At 44.0% G+C, this 18507-nt stretch overlaps 1 protein-coding gene across 1 annotated transcript in view; it reads right to left on the reverse strand.

The window, feature by feature from the left end:
- Positions 1–1006: 1006 nt before the first annotated feature.
- CNTNAP5 (contactin associated protein family member 5) overlaps positions 1007–18507 on the reverse strand; it is a 354415-nt gene continuing 336914 nt past the window's right edge. The window contains exons 21-23 of the mRNA XM_040439843.1: positions 7523–7741; positions 4489–4560; positions 1007–1476 (exon numbers count right to left, since the gene is read on the reverse strand). Of these exons, the coding sequence (XP_040295777.1) occupies positions 1280–1476; positions 4489–4560; positions 7523–7741 (488 nt within the window). The 3' untranslated portion in view covers positions 1007–1279. The remainder of the gene's footprint in view (positions 1477–4488; positions 4561–7522; positions 7742–18507) is intronic.

Raw genomic sequence — 18507 nt, forward strand, 5'->3', positions numbered from 1 at the left:
ATTCAGTGTCTATGGACCCCCAACACAAAGTAAATACATGGCATTGAGTCCCCTTGTGCCCAAGCTGTTAAGCTGGTTGTCACGTAACTTTTCTAGTGTCCTGGAAGTCACCTCTGCCCCAATATGTATTAACACAGGGGTAGTGACAATGGACGCCTATCCAGATCTGCCATTCAGGGGTCTAGGAAAGCTGGGTGATAACCAGATTGGGATCTCTAATCCCAGCCATATTGATTTCCAGCCATCCAGCTTTTCCACAAACATATATGAACTGAAAGGACTCAACTTGACAGAAGAGCCCAAGGACCAACCAACGCTCTTAATAGATTTACTTACAATTGCACTGAATTCAACGCCCCCCCCCCCCCCCCCCTCCAAAATTCATAAATTGCAATGATGGAATATATTATTATATAAATAGCCCAGTGCATGGTGCTGGAGCCAAGAAAGCCAAAACCCGTGCGGATTCAAATTCCCCCTGATTACCCTGAGAGCCACTGAAAAGTAAAAACCGCCATATAGTGTCTACAGCTGCAGGAAGTCTGGTGTCTCCTGCTAAATACCACATAAAATACAATCCCCTAAAGCTCAGAACCCCTTAAATCTGGGGTTCACTACCAACTACTGCAGCCCCTGCTTGTTCAGTGTCTGTACAGAGCATTATAGGCGTCTTCTCAATGCTAGGCGGTTGCTACAAAGATGGAGGGTGACCACAAAGAAAGTATTCGTTCCAACGTCGGTCATCAGCTGCTTTACACGATGTCCATGAGCTCCTACAGAAGTTAATTCTTAATATAAGAACATTTACCTTAAAATTCTAAATTTTGGCCTAAGCAGTTAGTGTTTCCTATATATGATGAGTGTAGTAGTGATCGGTAACAAGCAGTGTATCCGGGGATTCCATTGTTATCTTGCAGGTCAATGACATATCCAGAATGTATCCAAAATGCATCACTTGGAGCTATAAATAAGAACCCTCTGCCATCAATGTCCTTCAAGTCCCCCTCGAGAGCTACAAGGTCAATTCCTCGTTGGATTGTTCCCCTAGAAGCAATAAAACGCGGTAACAAAACCGGAGAAATGAGGCGGTTACGTCTTCAGGGCACGAGGCCCCATCTGCAAAGCTGGGGAGCCTTTAAGAAGACGGAGACCTCAAGACGTTTGTCACATTCCTCTTCTTCTTTCCCAGGGGAACAGATGTTGAGACATTGCTAAAAAAAAACAACAAAAAAAAAAACAACTGCCAAAAAGAGGAGACATCATGTAGGAAGCGGGTCTCTCAGATGAAATACTCCTTTTTGCACTCGCTGACTGTGTTCTGCAAGTCCAGCTCCTTCCTGAAGGCGTAGTCCATGCTGCCCGGATACTCCTTCTCCTTGGACTGACTTTTTCCATGAGTTTTTTTGTGCTGGTAAATAATTTTTGTCATTATCGCCACAATGCAGAAAATGATAAAGATCGTCACAGCTATGACACCTAGAGAGAAAGCAAAGGGGGGAAAGGATGATGAGTGTCTTACTCCTTCACCTGGGTGTCAGCTCGTAGGCAAAGAGGTACATTTATGCACTGATCTTGAGCTGCATTACGTCTTATACTTCACATCCAGAGCTGCATTCAAAATTCTGCAGATTTATTTGCAGCCTCTGCTTGCTCAGTGTCTGTCCAGAGCATTTCCTGTTGTGGTGCACTGTGGGAAATGACCTGATGACATAATGCACTGTTAAAATGTTAGGATGCCTTCATATGCACCTTTTATTTTTGCATTTTGGTTTTTGCTGCGTTGTGGTGGTGACTTGCTACAATCAGGGCCGTCTTTACCAAGGGGCAAAAGGGGCAGCTGCCCTGGGCCAAGTTGCTCCTGGGGAGCCCAAGGCAGCTGCCTCTTGAGTCCTGCTAGCTACTGCCCCGGGTGTCAAGCTGTCAGCTACACAGGGGTGCTGCCATGCCTGCCTGCACTGAGTCCAGGCATCATGATCGTACTGTGTTAAAGTTGTGATCAGGACCTTAATGACATCATCACCATGTGACCAGTAACCTAGCAATTACTGGTCACATGGCTATGAGGTCATCACAGGTCCTACCAGGAGTGTTCTGTGGAGCTTTTTTGTGTGAACATTAAAAAGGTGACAGGGGCTGTTATGTTAATATACTGTAAACTACTGTATAGTGGGGTGCTGTATACTGTGGGGGGGGGGGGCTGTATACTGTGGGGGCCTGTATACTGTGTGGGGGCCTGTATACTGTGTGGTGGGCTGTATACTGTGTGGTGGGCTGTATACTGTGTGGGGGCCTGTATACTGTGTGGGGGCCTGTATACTGGGGGGGGGGGCTGTATACTGTGTGGGGGCCTGTATACTGTGTGGGGGGGGCTGTATACTGTGTGGTGGGCTGTATACTGTGTGGGGGCCTGTATAGTGTGGGGGGGGGCTGTATAGTGTGGGGGGGCCTGTATAGTGGGGGGCTATACTGCTGTACTGTATACTGTGGGGGTCTGTATACTGTATACTGTGGGTGCGGTATAGTGTGGAGTGCTATACTGCTGTACTGTATAGTTTGGGGTGCTGTATACAGTGAGGTGTTATATACTGTGAGGTGCTGTATACTGTGGGCTGCTATACTGCTCTACTATATACTGTGGGGTACTGTATAGTGTGGGGTGCTAAACTGCATACTGTGGGGTGCTGGGGTGCACTGTAACACTAGGGTGAGCCGAGCCCTGGTCTCCTTCCTGCAGAGCGGTGCCCACCTCCAGCCTGAGCCCAGCTGCCCAGAGCACTGACCCTGAGCCGCTGGAGTCTTCAGAACTGGAAGTATTTACAGTCATTCACTGGACTCTACCAGATGTGTGGATTTTTTTTGTGTGTGTTGTGGTGGAGGGCGTGATTGCCTAAGGTGTGGGAAGGCGGGATCCAGGGGGCCCAAGTTAATTTTTGCCCAGGGTCCAATCAATATTAAAGACGGCCCTGGCTACAATGCATTTCACATTCCCTGCTTTATGGGACCTGCTACATTTTTTGATAACAGTTGCATTTTTACTGAATTGTTTCATATTGCCCTATTGACCTCAGAACCGGCACCTTACAACTGGCGTGCAGCTCTGGATGTGAGTGGAGCATAAAACATAATGTAACCCAGATAAGATGCAGGCAATCATGTTCAGACCTAATACCTGTCACAGCTGAAAGTTTGGCACAGTTGACTCCATTCTAGGCAATCCAGTAAACACATCAGCAACACAAATCTCTCTGATCGTTTGCTACAATGTATCAGTGCAGAGGTATGACTATAAGGCTACATGCACATGGCCGTCGTGTGTTTTGCGGTCTGCAAATTGCGGATCCGCAAAACACCAGTGGCGTCCGTGTGCGTTCCGCAATTTGCGGAACGGCGCGGACAGCCTTTGATATAACCGCCTATTCTTGTCTGCAAATCGCGGACAAGAATAGGACACTCTATATTTTTTTTGCGGACCACGGAACGGAGCAACGGAGAACACGGAGTGCTGTCCGCATCTTTTGCGGCACCATTGAAGTGAATGGATCCGCATCCGAGCCGCAAAAACTGCGGCTCGGAGGCGGACCAAAACAACGGCCGTGTGCATGAGGCCTAATTCATATTGCCCCATAGAAAAATAAAATGGGGCCCCTACATCTAGTGTAAGAAAGTGAAAACAGCAGCAATTATTAAAGGATGTATAATAGCACCATATATCAGAAAACCCACATTATAGCAAAAAAAAAAACACCATATTATTACTCCCCATGAAAAGGTACAATGTTCTCGCCCCTGATTCATGTCCACCCCCCTCTTCCCCCCTAGTCCTCTGGGCCCCATAGCAAGTGCATCCATGTATCAGTCACAGAGGATTGTCTCAACTGGATACAAATGTAGCAATTGATCAGCTGTAAGATGTATTAAAGGGTATTTCCATGTATAGTTACCTCCTATGGACGGATGCAGCTCTTAAATGCATGAACTGGGGGCCCCAGTGAAGGACCCCATCGATAACTAGAACGGGATCCCGAGTTCCAAGACTTTTTTTCTTTGACACCATGCTGTTTGGCCAATATGGGGAAGGGGCGAGAGGAGCACTATATAGGGCAATTTTATTCTGGCACAGATTATGGGGGGCACTATGGGGAAGGGGGGAGAGGAGCACTATATATGACAGCGCTGATCAGACCCCAGAACACGATCGGGTCAGACATTAATACAACAAACAGGCTCAGCCCAACCCTTTGTAGAGGTTTCCCAAAGAGGATTTTACCAAGTTGAATGCTGAAACGATGTAGCAGAGCTGAACTCCAGTCGGCATTACCTGCTTTCTCTGCCAGGTCCATATATTTCTTACTATTTTTATCCCCAAATCACAGATTTTACTTGTAGAGTTTTTCTCTTTAAAAAAAATAAATGTGGTGAAAAGGCCCAAAACTGCAACATATGCATCAGCTGAGAATGGCGGACACATCCCCCCTGAGCCCGGGTTACCTCCGATGACGGCAGGACCGCTTCTCATCTCATTGGTCAGGGGCTCCCGATCATCTGTCTTCCCAAAGGGATCTGGAGAAGAGAAGACATTAACGGGTTATCTAAAGACTGACTATGGATTCTGAGAAAGTAAGAGTCACAGTCACGACCGTTGTGTGCATCCGCGTCCGTTCCGTCATTTTTCACAGTTTAGCGGAGGTCGCATTCATTTCTATGGAGCTGTGAAAAAAAACTGATAGTCCTCAGTTTTTTCTCCGCGTCCGTGATCCGTGATTCCAGTCCGTCCAAAAAATATAACCTGTCCTATTCTTGTCAGTGGAAAACGGAGGACGGACCCATTCAAGTCAATGGGTCTGTCAAAAAAAAACGGATGCACAACTGGTATGTCATCTGTGTCCAGAGGAGGACGCTCGCTCGGCCGCTCCTTCCTCAATGCGCCTGCGCCGGGTGTAGATGTGACGTCATCGGCGCAGGCGCATTGGGGATGGAGCGGCCGAGCGAGCGTCCGCCTCTCAGTGCGCCTGCGCCGACTGAATACCGTTACGCCGCAGGCGCGAGATCTTGATAGCAGACAGGACCAGCCAGAGGACGATCCCGTCCGCTGGCCCTGTCAATCAGCATGCGGAGGGGGCGTCTTTAGGATAGGAGGATGCGGCTGCTACTTGCTGGTAGACAGGTAATTTGCATATTATAAAAGTACGTTTTTAACAGACTCCGCTGAACCAAAATGATTAATTACAGTATGTATGCAGAGCTCGCAGTATAGGGATTATAAGTAACAAAAAAAAAATAACAGTTTAGTGGGGTGACAGAAGCCCTTTAAAGAGGAGCTGTCACATCTCCTGACATATCTGTTTTAGGCCTCATGCACACGGTCGTTGTTTTGGTCCGCATCCGAGCTGCCGTTTTGGCGGCTCGGATGCGGACCCATTCACTTCAATGGGGACGCAAAAGATGCGGACAGCACTCCGTTTGCTGTCCGCATCCGTTGCGCCATTCCGTGGCCCCACTAAAAAAATATCTGCTTTGCGGACAAGAATAGGCATTTATATTGAAGGCTGTCCGTGCCGTTCCGCAAATCCGTGTTTAGCGGATCCACAATTTGTGGACCGCAAAACACACGACGGTCGTGTGCATGAGGCCTTAGTAACTGCTTGCTTTCTCTATGTAACAACAATTCTGGAGCTTCTATTCTATTCCATTCCTCTATTATTCTTACTAGAAGTTTATGAACAAAGGTCCATAAGGGTCTTAACAGTTTTGGGGGGGGGGGGGGGGGTCCTTTCACACTCTGCCACTAACAACCTTGATTGGATAGTATCGGACTGTGTGGGGTACCTCTGCCCAACTGGTAACACCCCGACAGACCTTTAATCATACCCCTATAGCAGGAATAATAGAGGAATGGTACAACCTACAGTTACAAAAGTAAAAGCTCCAGAATTGTCCATTCAAGAGGAACACGATTACTGTATTTACTAACGTAGCAGAGGCGACCGCTCTTAGTGTCTGATTCATAGATTGGCTTCTTTTAGGGAGGTCGGAGAGGTCAATTGTAAAGTGAATTAATGTTAATAAGGATTAGAAAAACGTGGCTACTGCTTCCAAAAACACCCCACACCCAGAGGTTGTATGTGGTACTGCAGCTGCTCTCTGAGTCAGTGAGAGCTGCAATACCCCTGCCACCCATGCCACCCCTGCCACCCATGCACCAGCGTGGTGCCGTCTTAGGAAGAAATCAGCCGTGGTTTTTCCAGTCCTGGACAAGAGACTCCTATTTCTGTCCCCTGGTTCCTGTTACATTTATATGTGACACAAGATCGCAACATTGTAACATAATACGTTCACCGCTGACGGCTCGTGTCCATGGCCTGTAAATAGCGGCGTTCTCAGAACCCGGCACTACGTATGGGGACATAAGTGCACTTTGACATATTTTCAAAAAACTCCCCTTTGCATGGTGTCTGGTCTCAGTAGTGCAGCCTGATCTGTACCGGCTCCTATCTGTCAGTGTAATTCTTGAGGTACGCTGTATTTCTGCCTAATTATGAAGCTGTGTCTTTCATGGCGTAACCTCCATAGTTTGTCTTCCCTCCTCCTTTCCATCCACCTCCCACTCATCAGAGCACTTAGTATTAGAGTCTTTCATTAGACCCCGGTAGCCGCCTGTTATCAGCGCCGCGCACTGGATCACCGTACGATGCCGCCGAGCTGGATTCATAATGTTTGGGTTTTAGAACTGTGTCTATAAAAATTGATGAATATCCATAAATGGTCTCCATTACTAAAGGCATTAACGTCGGCCGGCTGCAATTAAACGCAACACTTAAAGAGTTGCTGATTTGCATAGAGAAATGCACAGTTTGAAAATCCCCTGCCCCCTACAAAAAGAATGTGTTCATCATCAGCAGCAGCATCTTCCGCTTGATGGAGGAGCTGTCCTCTCAGGGTTATGGCAGTAAGCTATAGGTTGTGCATTAAATGCATGCATAAAATTCTAATGAGGGTGAACAGTGCTGGCGTGTCGGCCGTTGAGGGAATACTGATAAATGTTAGAAAAAAATCTCTCTCCTTTTCTCCAGAAACAGCATCGCCCTTGATCATAGGCTTTGTCTACTACTGCAGTTCAGACCAATGCACATGAGCTGCAATACCTGACACAACCTATGGAAAGAGTGGCGCTGTGTAAAGAAAACGTTAAATGTGGCATATACAGTATGCAATCGCGAAAATAATGACTGGAGCTCACGAATTCTAGAATTCGATAATTTATTGCGAATATTATGTGAAAAATTAGCGAAATATCGCGAATATGAATATTGCCTATGCCGTTCATCACTAACCCTGACATGATGGGAGAAAAATCTTTTTTTTTTTGTGACTGGTTACTGGAGATCATACTGGGAGAGGAAAAGAAAGAGCTGCTGCAATCCCAGAGTCTGGACAGAACTAATGGCTCCTACTGACAAACACACACTTGATCTCATGAAACTTTTTATGTTTTTGCAGTCCACAGATTTGGTAGAACACATACCGGAGGAGGAGTAGGTGGTGGTGATTGTGCTGAGGTCGCTCTCAGTGATGGATCCGCAGCTACATTCTGTCAGGGAACCAATGACTGTCACCGGGGCTAGATTAGGGTGCCGGAGTGCTGCTTTAAGGGGTGCAACTTGGTTGTACTGGACAGAAGATAGACATCCAATGAAGCCAATGGAGCTCACGCTGAAAACTTCTGGATCAAGCCCCGGGTTATCTGTAGATAGAATAACATGAAAAAGGGAATGTGTCATCAGAAAATGATATACTGTTTAAATCATGATATACATATTTTCAAAGAATTTTTGGTAATTTTTTTTGTTTATTTTCCATGTCAATAGCTTAATATAAAAAATATAAAAAAAACTAAATCCGGCAGGTTTCACACTAGGCTTCACAGGATCCACCATTTACAATAGGTGATATCACAGCTCATCTGCTCCCTCCTGACCTCTGCACAGGTCACAGAGCATGCCTAGAAAACTCTCCCACAGAAGTCAGCTCCTGTGTCTAGGGTCCATGGTCCTGCTGTAAAGCACATGTCTAAATGCTGTTCAGAACAGCTCAGGCGAGATAGCCGCCCCCATGATGATGTTCGGGAAAATGTATGTGTGTCACTATCTGGTTGTAACTGGCAGAAAAACAATTCAGTGACACATTCCCTTTAATAATGATAGTGACTGTGCGGAGAGAAGACAACAGCGTCTCCTTTATCCACTCCAAGCATGAAGAATCCGCCGCCGTCACGCACATTCTTACCGCCAGCTTATTAGCCGCATCTCCACAGCTTTCTATTGAAATTCTAATTTAATCAGAGTTATTATAAATTTCTAACAAGGCAGATTTATAACATAGAGAAAAGAATTATGGAGAGAGATCCCCGGGGCCTTCATAGAACAACAGAATCTTAATTTTACCAGAATTATTACAGCCTACAAAACAGCTCTGATATATATATATATACACACTGCCTGTCCAAAAAAAGAGGCGCCACCTGGATGTAACTAAGCAAATAGTTATGTGCCTCCTATTGGATAATTACTGCACGGGGGCGATTATCTTTCAGCTGGCAACAAGTTATTTAACTCCAACTGGTGCAATGAGTTGCTTCTCATTTCTTAAACATCCATGTCGAAAGACACATCTCGTGGTCGTGGAAAAGATGTTAGTCTGTTTGAGAAGGGTCAGATCATTGGCATGCATCAAGCAGAGAAAACATCTAAGGAGATTGCAGAAACTACTAAAGTTGGGTTAAGAACTGTCCAACGCATTATTATAAACGGGAAGGATAGTGGGGACCCATCGTATTCGAGGGAGAAGTCTGGCCGGAAAAAAATCCTCAATGATCGTGATCGGCGATCACTTAAACGTTTGGTGAAATCAGGAGCAGTATTATAGTAGTTATATTCTTGTACATAGGAACAGTATAATAGTAGTTATATTCTAGTACATAGGAGCAGTATTATAGTAGTTATATTCTTGTACATAGGAGGCAGTATTATAGTAGTTATATTCTTGTACATTAGAGCAGTATTATAGTAGTTATACTCTTGTACATAGGAGCAGTATTATAGTAGTTATATTCTTGTACATAGGATGCAGTATTATAGTAGTTATATTCTTGTACATAGAAGCAGTATTATAGTAGTTATATTCTTGTACATATGAGGCAGTATTATAGTAGTTATATTCTTGTACATAGGAACAGTATTATAGTAGTTATATTCTTATACATAGGATGCAGTATTATAGTAGTTATATTCTTGTACATTGGAGCAGTATTATAGTAGTTATACTCTTGTACATAGGAGCAGTATTATAGTAGTTATATTCTTGTACATAGGATGCAGTATTATAGTAGTTATATTCTTGTACATAGAAGCAGTATTATAGTAGTTATATTCTTGTACATAGGAGGCAGTATTATAGTAGTTATATTCTTGTACATAGGAGCAGTATTATAGTAGTTATATTCTTATACATAGGATGCAGTATTATAGTAGTTATATTCTTGTACATTGGAGCAGTATTATAGTAGTTATACTCTTGTACATAGGAGCAGTATTATAGTAGTTATATTCTTGTACATAGGATGCAGTATTATAGTAGTTATATTCTTGTACATAGAAGCAGTATTATAGTAGTTATATTCTTGTACATAGGAGGCAGTATTATAGTAGTTATATTCTTGTACATAGGAGCAGTATTATAGTAATTATATTCTTATACATAGGATGCAGTATTATAGTAGTTATATTCTTGTACATAGGAGCAGTATTATAGTAGTTATATTCTTGTACATAGGAGCAGTATTATAGTAGTTATATTCTTGTACATAGGAGCAGTATTATAGTAGTTATATTCTTGTACATAGGAGGCAGTATTATAGTAGTTATATTCTTGTACATAGGAGCAGTATTATAGTAGTTATATCCCTGTACATAGGAGCAGTATTATAGTAGTTATATTCTTGTACATAGGAGCAGTATTATAGTAGTTATATTCTTGTACATAGGAGCAGTATTATAGTAGTTATATCCCTGTACATAGGAGCAGTATTATAGTAGTTATATTCTTGTACATAGGAGCAGTATTATAGTAGTTATATTCTTGTACATAGGAGCAGTATTATAGCAGTTATATTCTTGTACATAGGAGCAGTATTATAGTAGTTATATTCTTGTACATAGGAGCAGTATTATAGCAGTTATATTCTTGTACATAGGAGCAGTATTATAGTAGTTATATTCTTGTACATAGGAGGCAGTATTATAGTAGTTATATTCTTGTACATAGGAGGCAGTATTATAGTAGTTATATTCTTGTACATAGGAGCAGTATTATAGTAGTTATATTCTTGTACATAGGAGCAGTATTATAGTAGTTATATACTTGTACATAGGAGCAGTATTATAGTAGTTATATTCTTGTACATAGGAGGCAGTATTATAGTAGTTATATTCTTGTACATAGGAGCAGTATTATAGCAGTTATATTCTTGTACATAGGAGGCAGTATTATAGTAGTTATATTCTTGTACATAGAAGCAGTATTATAGTAGATATATTCTTGTACATAGGAGCAGTATTATAGTAGTTATATTCTTGTACATAGGAGCAGTATTATAGTAGTTATATTCTTGTACATAGGAGCAGTATTATAGTAGTTATATTCTTGTACATAGGAGCAGTATTATAGTAGTTATATTCTTGTACATAGGAAGCAGTATTATAGTAGTTATATTCTTGTATACAGGAGCAGTATTATAGTAGTTATATTCCTGTACATAGGAGCAGTATTATAGTAGTTCTATTCTTGTACATAGGAGCAGTATTATAGTAGTTATATTCTTATACATAGGAGCAGTATTATAGTAGTTATATTCTTGTACATAGGAGCAGTATTATAGTAGTTATATTCTTGTACATAGGAGCAGTATTATAGTAGTTATATTCTTGTACATAGGGGGCAGTATTATATTAATTTTCTTCTTTATATGGGATAATGTTATAATGTATTATTTTTAAATGTGTTAAGTTTTCTGGACATATCCTACTGTCAAACTCACTGTATTAACAATAATGATATTGATGTATAATTTATGTATATTCTTGTCCTAGTTTCAGACTTTGCTATAGCAGAGCTATAAACCATTTCATCCAATGTTTCACATTAATATTTAATGCTGTAGGAAGATGTGGTCATGATCATGTAACAATAGTTAACACCTCGTTATACCCTTACACATATAAAGTACAGTGCCTTCAGCAGCGTTCTGCCAGTGCAGGGGAAGTTCCCATAAGGTGTTAATGTTTTCTCACAAGTAGCCTCTCTAGGCCGGATGCATATACATTTCACGCCTCAGGTCTTTCTCTGATGTAAACAGATTTTTTCTTCCACTTCAGTTGTACGATAATACATAAGTAAATAGGGGTTAAACGGCGGCTCCTCCTCCTTCAGCTTCTCACATTCTGAACATGTAAATCATTTACCATCAAAATAATAAAAGATTTAAAGGAATTAACCGTGAAAGAACTCAGAGAACGGCTCCAGTCCCCCCATACTGATATTATCAGGGAGATTCAAAAAGGAAACTACTCATCTGATGCTGTTATTAATCAATAAGTGGCGACAGGATGAATATTTCCAAGATACTACAGGCAAATTATGATTTATTTTATATTATCTTTATTGGGAAAGAAACTCATTTATACAGTCCTGATCAAAAGTTTAAGACCACTTAAAAAATGGCAAAAAATCATATTTTACATTGTTGGATCTTAACAAGGTTCCAAGTAGAGCTTCACCATGCAACAAGAAGAAATGGGAGTGAGACAAAAAGTTTTTTGAGCTTTCAATTAATTGAAAATAACGATTAAACTGAAACAGGCTGTTTTTCAGCCGATCCAAATTTTAGGACCACATGCCTTTAAAAGGCTGTGCAAATATGTGGATTCATTGTCATTGTCTGTCAGGTAGTCACATGTTGTGATGGCAAAGGCAAAAAAACTCTCCCTTTTTGAACGTGGTCGGGTTGTTGAACTGCATAAGCAGGGTCTCTCACAGCCGCCATCGCTGCTGAGGTGGGAAGCAGTAAGACAGTCATTTGGAATTTCTTAAATGATCCTGAGGGTTATGGAACAAAAAAGTCAAGTGGAAGACCCCAAAAAATGTCCTCAGCACTGAGCCGGAGGATCCAATTGGCCGTCCGTCAAGACACTGGACGATCCTCGACCTAAATTAAGGCCCTTACTGGTGCTGACTGCAGCCCCATAACCATCAGACGGCATCTGAGACTGAAGGGCTTCAAAAACAAAAAACGTCTTCAAAGACCTCGTCTCCTTGAACGCCACAGAACTGCTCGTTTGGACTTTGCAAGAGAGAACCAAACATGGGACATTCAAAAGGTGGAAGGAAGTTTTATTCTCTGATGAGAAAAAATTTAACCTTGATGGTCCTGATGGTTTCCAACATTACTGGCATGACAAGCAGATCCCACGTCAGATGTTTTCTACGCGCCACAGTGGAGGGGGCGCCATAATGGTCTGGGGTGCTTCTTCCTTCAGTGGAACAATGGAGCTTCAGGAAGTGCAGGGGCGTCAAACGGCCGCTGGCTATGTCCAGATGTTGCAGAGAGCATTCCTCATGACTGAGGGCCCTCGTCTGGGTGGTAACAGGACAACGCTACAGTACACAATGCCCGCAGGACAAGGGACTTCTTCCAGGAGAATAACATCTCTCTTTTGGCCCATCCTGCGTGTTCCCCTGATCTAAATCCAATTGAGAATCTTTAGGGATGGATGGCAAGGGAAGTTTACAAAAATGGACAACAGTTCCAGACAGTAGATGGCCTTCGTGCGGCCGTCTTCACCACTTGGAGAAATGTTCCCACTCACCTCATGGAAACGCTTGCATCAAGCATGCTGAAACAATAACGGCGGAGCTACTCATTACTGAGCTCATGTTTGCTGTAAAAGGGCTGTGTGCTAGCTTGTACACACTGTGATACCTTTTGGCGCAAAAACCACAATAGCGAAAGTTGTCTTTTTAGGAATATTTATTTGTTCAGGTGACAACGCGTTTCGGAGTAAAAATACTCCTTTGTCAAGTCTTAAGGGCCGAGCATACACGATTGGCAGGGCTGGTCCAATTGCTGGTGCCGGGTCCTGTCCTTGTGTAGCGCGGCTACACAAGGACAGGACCCGGCACCAGCAATTGGACCAGCCCTGCCAATATTTGGAAGTTGGATTTCTGTTTTGGGGGGTTTATTTTTTTATTTTTTGGAGGTGTGGTCTTAAACTTTTGATCAGCTGAAAAACAGCCTGTTTCAGTTTATTCGTTCTTTTCATTAAATTGAATGCTTAAAAAATGTTTTGTCTCACTCCCATTTCTTCTTGTTGCATGTTGAAGCTCTACTTGGAACCTTGTTAAGATCCAGCCATGCTAAATAGGATTTTTTGCCATTTTTCAAGTGGTCTTAAACTTTTGATCAGGACTGTATCTGCTACAGAGCTCCAAATCCTCTGCACCATTTTATGCAGACTTAGGCTACTTTCACACTCACATTTTGCCCAGATCCCTCATGGATCTGCAAAAACTGATCTGTTACAATAATACAACCGCATGTATCCGTTTGTATTATCTGTAACATAGCCAAGACAGATTGTGTCAGAGAAAACGGATCAGTCCCCATTGACTTACATTGTGTGCCAGAACGGATCCGTTTGGCTCAGTTTTGTCAAGTGGACAGTCCACCTCCAGAGCAGAATGGAGACTGATCGGAGGCAAACTGATGCATTCTGAGCGGATGCTTTTCCATTCAGAATGTATTAGTGAAAAACTGATCTGTTTTGGACCGCGTGTGAGAGCCCTGAACGGAACTTACAAACAGAAAGCCAAAACGCGAGTGGGAAAGTAGCCTTAGTTAAAACCTAAACCTACTTGCAGCCACCACAAGGGGGGGCTCTGTGCATATAGATTTGCACAATCATTGAGTTCAATAATGCTTTGTCTTCCTCAGCTCTCTCCACTGGTGACTGATAGAATTTTATATTGTAAATTACTTGTTATGCAGGGTATTTGGAGCTCTTTATCAGAATAAAACCAAAGTACAGACTTTGAGATGGGACTGCTGCTATGTAGATGGGCTCTGAATGATAGCTCCCTCTTCAGGACAGCCTGGCTGGTTTCTGGTTTCTCTTCTGGACACCGTGATGTTGAAGAGGGTTGGACTGAGGCTGCAGCCCTGTCTGACTCCTTGGCTCTGCCGGAAATGAGGCGTTCTTCTCCCATTCACCTTCACGCTGCCTCTGTTCTCAGTGTTTATACCAAAAAAATCTCTGAATCGTGGTTGTCCCCAGGGCCGGTGCAAGAATTTTTGCCGCCCCCCCCCCCCTTCTTATCAGATGATCTGCCCATATCATGATCTGTGGATGACGCACTGTTATGGGGGGATCGGTGGATGACGCACTGTTATGGGGGATCTGTGGATGACGCACTGTTATGGGGGGGATCTGTGGATGACGCACTGTTATGGGGGGGATCTGTGGATGACGCACTGTTATGGGGGGATCTGTGGATGACGCACTGTTATGGGGGGATCTGCACATGACGCACTGTTATGGGGGTATCTGTGGATGACACACTGTTATGGGGGGATCTGTGGATGACTCACTGTTATGGGGGATCTGTGGATGACGCACTGTTATGGGGGGATCTGTGGATGACGCACTGTTATGGGGGGGATCTGTGGATGACGCACTGTTATGGGGGGGATCTGTGGATGACACTTATGTCATCCACAGGTCCCCATAAGTGTCATCTACAGATCCCCCATCAGATGCATCAGTGTGGAGGGAGGAGGCGGAGACACTCATGGTGGGGCCCAGTGCAGTGATTCTACTCTAATACACCGGGCCCTGCCGCAGCTGTTAAGTACATTCAATCCGAATGGGTCCGCAATTACTGTACTGTACTTACTGTAGTACCTTATGTATAGCATTAAGACGGCGCAGACTGGAAGCTCCCTCGGTCATGCGCCACCTTCCGCAGCTCCCTCCTCATACGCTGCCTGCCTGCCTATCTCACTTTATGAATGAACAGGCAAACGGGCAGGCGGCGCATGAGGAGGGAGCTGCGGCAGTCGGCGCATGACCGAGGGAGCTGCTGGTCTGCGCCATATTAATGCTATACATAAGGTACTAGTACAGTAAGTACAGTACAGTAATTGCGGACCCATTCGGATTGAATGTACTTAACAGCTGCGGGGCCTGGTGTATTAGAGTAGAGTCACTGCACCGGGCCCCGCCATGAGTGTCCCCACCTCCTCCCTCCACACTGATACTTCGCTGGCCGTGCTGTGAGGCATAGCGGCCAGCGAAGTATCCGCAATCTGCTTTATAAGACGCACTGCCATTTTGGGGGGGAAAAAGTGCGTCTTATAAGGCAAAAAATACAGTAAATAATAAACATATTGCATTGTCTACTGACTGCTTACCACTAGGACAATAAGATGAGCTGGTCTCTGGCTGCAGTCTGACTCTTGGTCTGGCTCTGGGGACTGGCCCTGCCATTCACCAATGTCGCCCTGGGGTCCTGGGGAAGAAGAAAGCAGCTGCACTCCAATCCAGGCAGGTAGGAGCCCACTTCTAGTTCTGTCCCAGAAGGAGAAGGCACTGCACTGCCGCACTGGGGGTCGGGGGAGGGAATTTGCTGGTGGTGGCCACCGTGGCCATGGCTGGCTGCTCGGCTGCTGCTCAGTGTGCGGCCTTGCTGCCTTCTCTTCCTCCTTCGCTCCACCCCTCTCTCTGCGTCACATGCTCAAGGGTGGGAGGGGTCAGGGAGGGGTCAGGGGGTTCAAATCAAGATCATTCGCTCCAAAGTCGGCAAAGCTCTGCCTCCGTTCCACCCTCAGCAGCCTGAAGCCAGGTAAGCGTAAGCTAGCAGTTAGAATAGTCACTCTGACTCAGGACGTCAGACCACCAGAGAGATAGACAGCGGTCACAGTGGTGTCAGACTGTCACTGTCAGTGACAGACTGTCTCTCTGGTCTGCTGCGCCGGTGCGCCCCCGTCCTACCCCCACGGCTTCACTTAGGCAGCGGCTCAGGACAATACAAAAAACATACATCATCATCATTCATCTCTCATCTCCGACTTGGCAACTTCGATTCTCCGGCCGCCGGCTCAGCTCAGTGCTGCGCAGCCTGCCTGCGCCTGCAGCCTGTGTCTGTGCTGTCTCTTACATGTGCCGCCCCTGCCGGCATGAGGGGCGCCGCCGGCCGGCCACCAATGTTATCTAGTTATAACCAACGTTTTTTTTAGTTTTTTTTTAAACCGCACCGGGCGGCGGGCACTCCCTGCTAAATGGCGCCCTAGGCGACTGCCTAGTTCGCCTTACTGGTGGCGCCGGCCCTGGTCGTCCCTGTGCGCCATAGAGGTACCTTTATCATGTGTTCGCACACAAATCATTCATCACTCTGTTCTCAGTGTAGGAACTTCTGATGATATCATATGTAAATCATTTGTTTATCTATCTATCTCATATCTATCTATCTATCTATTTATCTACAAACCGGATTCCAAAAAAGTTGGGACACTAAACAAATTGTGAATAAAAACTGAATGCAATGATGTGGAGATGGCAAATGTCAATATTTTATTTGTAATAGAACGTAGATGACAGATCAAACGTTTAATCCGAGTAAATGTATCATTTTAAAGGAAAAATAAGTTGATTCAAAATTTCACAGTGTCAACAAATCCCAAAAAAGTTGGGACAAGTAGCAATAAGAGGCTGGAAAAAGTAAATTTGAGCATAACGAAGAGCTGGAAGACCAATTAACACTAATTAGGTCAATTGGCAACATGATTGGGTATAAAAAGAGCTTCTCAGAGTGGCAGTGTCTCTCAGAAGCCAAGATGGGTAGAGGATCACCAATTCCCACAATGTTGCACAGAAAGATAGTGGAGCAATATCAGAAAGGTGTTACCCAGCGGAACATGGTAAAGACTTTGCATCTATCATCATCAACTGTGCATAACATCATCCGAAGATTCAGAGAATCTGGAACAATCTCTGTGCGTAAGGGTCAAGGCGGTAAAACCATACTGGATGCCCGTGATCTCCGGGCCCTTAAACGACGCTGCACCACAAACAGGAATGCTACTATAAAGGAGATCACAGAATGGGCTCAGGAATACTTCCAGAAACCATTGTCAGTGAACACAATCCACCGGGCCATCCGCCGCTGCCAGCTGAAACTCTACAGTGCAAAGAAGAAGCCATTTCTAAGCAAGATCCACAAGCTCAGGCGTTTCACTGGGCCAGGGATCATTTAAAATGGAGTGTGGCAAAATGGAAGACTGTTCTGTGGTCAGACGAGTCACGATTCAAAGTTCTTTTTGGAAATCTGGGACGCCATGTCATCCGGACCAAAGAGGACAAGGACAACCCAAGTTGTTCTCAACGCTCAGTTCAGAAGCCTGCATCTCTGATGGTATGGGGTTGCATGAGTGCTTGTGGCATGGGCAGCTTGCATGTCTGGAAAGGCACCATCAATGCAGAAAAATATATTCAGGTTCTAGAACAACATATGCTCCCGTCCAGACGTCATCTCTTTCAGGGAAGACCCTGCATTTTTCAACAAGATAATGCCAGACCACATTCTGCATCAATCACAACATCATGGCTGCGTAGGAGAAGGATCCGGGTACTGAAATGGCCAGTCTGCAGTCCAGACCTTTCACCTATAGAGAACATTTGGCGCATCATAAAGAGGAAGGTGCAACAAAGAAGGCCCAAGACGATTGAACAGTTAGAGGCCTGTATTAGACAAGAATGGGAGAGCATTCCTATTTCTAAACTGGAGAAACTGGTCTCCTCGGTCCCCAGACGTCTGTTGAGTGTTGTAAGAAGAAGGGGAGATGCCACACAGTGGTGAAAATGGCCTTGTCCCAACTTTTTGGGGGATTTGTTGACACCATGAAATTCTGATTCAACATATTTTTCCCTTAAATTGTACATTTTCTCAGTTTAAACTTTTGTTCCGTGATTTATGTTCTATTCTGAATAAAATATTAGAAGTTGGCACCTCCACATCATTGCATTCAGTTTTTATTCACGATTTGTATAGTGTCCCAACTTTTTTGGAATCCGGTTTGTATCTATCTTATATCTATCTATCTATCTATTATCTATTATTTATCTATCTATCTTCTATCTATCTATTATCTATCTATCTATCTATCTATCTATCTATCCAGATAATATGAAGTAAAAAATAGAAGAGCAGCACACAATTAATCAATAGGTGCAATTCCTTGAAGAGGGCCACGGACCTGGTCCAGATTAGATATATGTGGAAAAAGAATCCAAGGCAGCACACAAATCTCCGTAAAAAGCAAAAGGGTGTTTTATTAACCCATATGTGGATAGCAACGTTTCAGCTCTCTCTATGGAGCCTTTATCAAGCCATAGTGTTCAG

This window comes from Bufo bufo, chromosome 7 (assembly GCF_905171765.1).
Source record: "Bufo bufo chromosome 7, aBufBuf1.1, whole genome shotgun sequence".
NCBI classification, from domain to species: domain Eukaryota; kingdom Metazoa; phylum Chordata; class Amphibia; order Anura; family Bufonidae; genus Bufo; species Bufo bufo.